General features: G+C 56.6%; 1 protein-coding gene across 1 annotated transcript; it reads left to right on the top strand.

The window, feature by feature from the left end:
- The first annotated feature begins 1,156 nt into the window (after positions 1-1,156).
- Positions 1,157-2,489, top strand: ARC (activity regulated cytoskeleton associated protein). The gene has a single exon (XM_041459556.1). The coding sequence runs from the start codon at positions 1,246-1,248 to the stop codon at positions 2,458-2,460; it is 1,215 nt and encodes a 404-aa protein (XP_041315490.1). The 5' UTR covers positions 1,157-1,245; the 3' UTR covers positions 2,461-2,489.
- Positions 2,490-2,745: the final 256 nt, after the last annotated feature.

Below are 2,745 nucleotides of genomic sequence, written 5' to 3'. Positions count from 1 at the left end.
GCTAAGTACAGAACAGGCTTTTGATGGGCGGATTTAATTCGGTGTAAAAACCAGGATGTTGTCCCCCTCCCTCACCCAATATTCCCAAGATAGTGGTTGGTCTGGTGCGAATAAGCCGCAGGGATGACTCCCACCTACCAATGCCTGAGAAAGTCCAGAACGCTCCAATTTGTGCTGAAGTGGCTCCTTTGAGTGTTCCCCCCTCTGCATCCCCCCTCCTCTTTGCTTTTCCTTTCTCTTCTCTCCTTTTTTTTTTTTTTTTTTCGCGCTGCTGATTTACCACAATTCCCAGGCATTTGCATGAGCAGTGAGCTCACCCTTGTGTGTGTGTGTGTGAGCGCAGGGGTGTGCGGGGGGCCGGGGGCGTCTGACACACCGGATTCCTCCTCATCCCGCCCTCCCCGAGCCCTGCCAGGGGACGCATGTTAATGATGACCTTGCTGAGTAAAGAGTTGTGGAAGGAATAAGTGTTTTTCCTGCGCTCCGGGAGGCGGAAGGTGCGATTACTCATCCATCTCTCCAACTGTCTCCAGCACCTTTCAAGCGCTTCTCGCGTCGAGTCTGGGGGCGTGAGCGAGGGGGTGGCAAGCGAGGGGAGGCTGCCAAAATCTGGGTTGCCACAGTCACCGGCATCTCTTTTCCTCCAATGAACGCTGCGCTGAGAGTGCGAGAGGAGGCTGGGCACCACCCACATGTTGAGCTGCGTGGAGTATAAGTAGATGGAGGAGCCTGGACTAGTGGCAGTTCAGACAGGGAGGAGAAGCAGCTCTTTGCATCTCCAGTGAAAGCGGTTTTTGACTCACCTAGTTTGCCCGAGGAGAAATCACCCGGATTTTTGCTGCAGCTTCCAGCTTCTTTGTGCATCTCTGTGATTTCCTCCGGCGGGGACTTTGCGGCGTTCCAGATTCCCAGCGGGATTGGACATCCTATCCAACTCCTCTCCTTGTTCCTGGAGGATCCTGGTTCTCTCTGGGACTCCCCTGAACACGTGAGACCGGCGTTTCCAGCTTGGCACCGGGAGAAATTTGCCTACAACTCTCTCTGGGATCCACGTGGACCGACCAGCTCGCTCTGTGGTGATATCTGATTGGGTTGTGTTTGTGTCCAAAAGTCCTTGGAGGGGGGTTTAGAAGTCTCTGTGTGTCTTTCAGGAAGTGTTGTGGTGGGGATTTTTGGGATCCAGCTTTAGTGCCAGGGGCTTATAACCCAGTTCTTCCCGTGTTTGCCACTCACACGGTTGGAGTCATGCAGCTGGACAATGTCACCAGCGCGGGCGTCCACTCCTTCCAGGGGCACCGTGGAGTTGCCAACAAGCCCAATGTGATCCTGCAGATAGGGAAGTGCAGGGCAGAAATGCTGGAGCATGTCCGGAGGACCCACCGGCACCTCCTGACAGAGGTCTCCAAGCAGGTGGAGCGGGAGCTGAAGGGATTGCAGAAATCCGTGGGGAAGTTGGAGAACAACTTAGAGGACCACGTCCCAACTGAAAACCAGAGATGGAAGAAGTCCATCAAGGCCTGCCTGGCCAGGTGCCAGGAGACCATTGCCCACCTGGAGAGGTGGGTCAAGAGGGAGATGAATGTTTGGAAGGAGGTCTTTTTCCGCCTGGAAAAGTGGGCTGACCGCCTGGAGTCCATGGGAGGCAAATACTGCCCTGGGGAGCAGGGCAAGCAGACAGTGTCCGTCGGGGTGGGAGGTCCGGAGATAAGGCCAAGTGAGGGGGAGATTTATGATTATGCCCTGGACATGAGCCAGATGTATGCCCTGACCCCTCCTCCCGGGGAGGTGCCCAGCATCCCCCAGGGCCACGATTCCTACCAGTGGGTCTCCGTGTCGGAGGACGCTCCAGCCTCCCCGGTGGAAACCCAGGTATTTGAGGATCCCCGGGAGTTCTTGAGCCACTTGGAGGAATACTTAAAGCAGGTGGGTGGAACAGAGGAGTATTGGCTGTCTCAGATCCAAAACCACATGAACGGCCCAGCTAAAAAGTGGTGGGAGTACAAGCAGGACTCCGTCAAAAACTGGGTCGAGTTCAAGAAGGAGTTCCTGCAGTACAGCGAGGGAACTCTGACTAGGGATGCGATCAAAAGGGAGCTGGATTTGCCCCAGAAAGAGGGGGAGCCCCTGGATCAGTTCCTCTGGCGCAAGAGAGACCTGTACCAGACCCTCTATGTGGATGCAGATGAGGAGGAGATCATCCAGTACGTGGTAGGCACCCTCCAGCCCAAACTGAAGCGTTTCCTGAGCTACCCCCTGCCCAAGACCTTAGAGCAGCTGATCCAGAGGGGCAAGGAGGTCCAAGGCAACATGGAGCACTCTGAGGAGCCCAGTCCACAGAGGACTCCTGAGGTTCAGCCAGGAGACTCCGTGGAAACCGTGCCCCCCTCAACCACCGCCAGCCCCGTGCCTAGCAATGGGACTCAACCAGAGCCCCCCAGCCCCCCAGCCACTGTCATATGAGCTCCCCTGAGGGAGGTCTGGGTTCCGTGGAAGGGAGAAGGGGGCTTATTTAGGAAGCTTCTCCTTGGAGAGAAGTTCTGGCTGAGACGAGACCTGAGGAGTGCTCAGTCCAACAGCCCAGAGCAGAGGGATTGGCTTTGCTCCTTGGGGGAGGGAGGTGGTGAGGGAGAGGCACCCCAGGACGGGGCTGCCCCCCTCACCCAGGCCGTGCCATGCGGTGGTGCTGGGGACCCTGCTGGCACCACTGCGGGGAACAGCCAATTTTATGAGAATTCCCTGACAAGA

Source organism: Pyrgilauda ruficollis, unplaced genomic scaffold, assembly GCF_017590135.1.
Source record: "Pyrgilauda ruficollis isolate IOZ18807 unplaced genomic scaffold, ASM1759013v1 scaffold138, whole genome shotgun sequence".
NCBI classification, from domain to species: Eukaryota; Metazoa; Chordata; class Aves; order Passeriformes; family Passeridae; genus Pyrgilauda; species Pyrgilauda ruficollis.
The sequence above is the reverse complement of the archived record's forward strand: the minus strand, read 5'-3'. Positions and strand labels throughout refer to the sequence as shown.

What these genes read in the sequence shown, in the direction of transcription:
- ARC (XM_041459556.1), top strand. Translation starts at nt 1,246, where the DNA reads ATGCAGCTGGACAATGTCACCAGCGCGGGCGTCCACTCCTTCCAGGGG.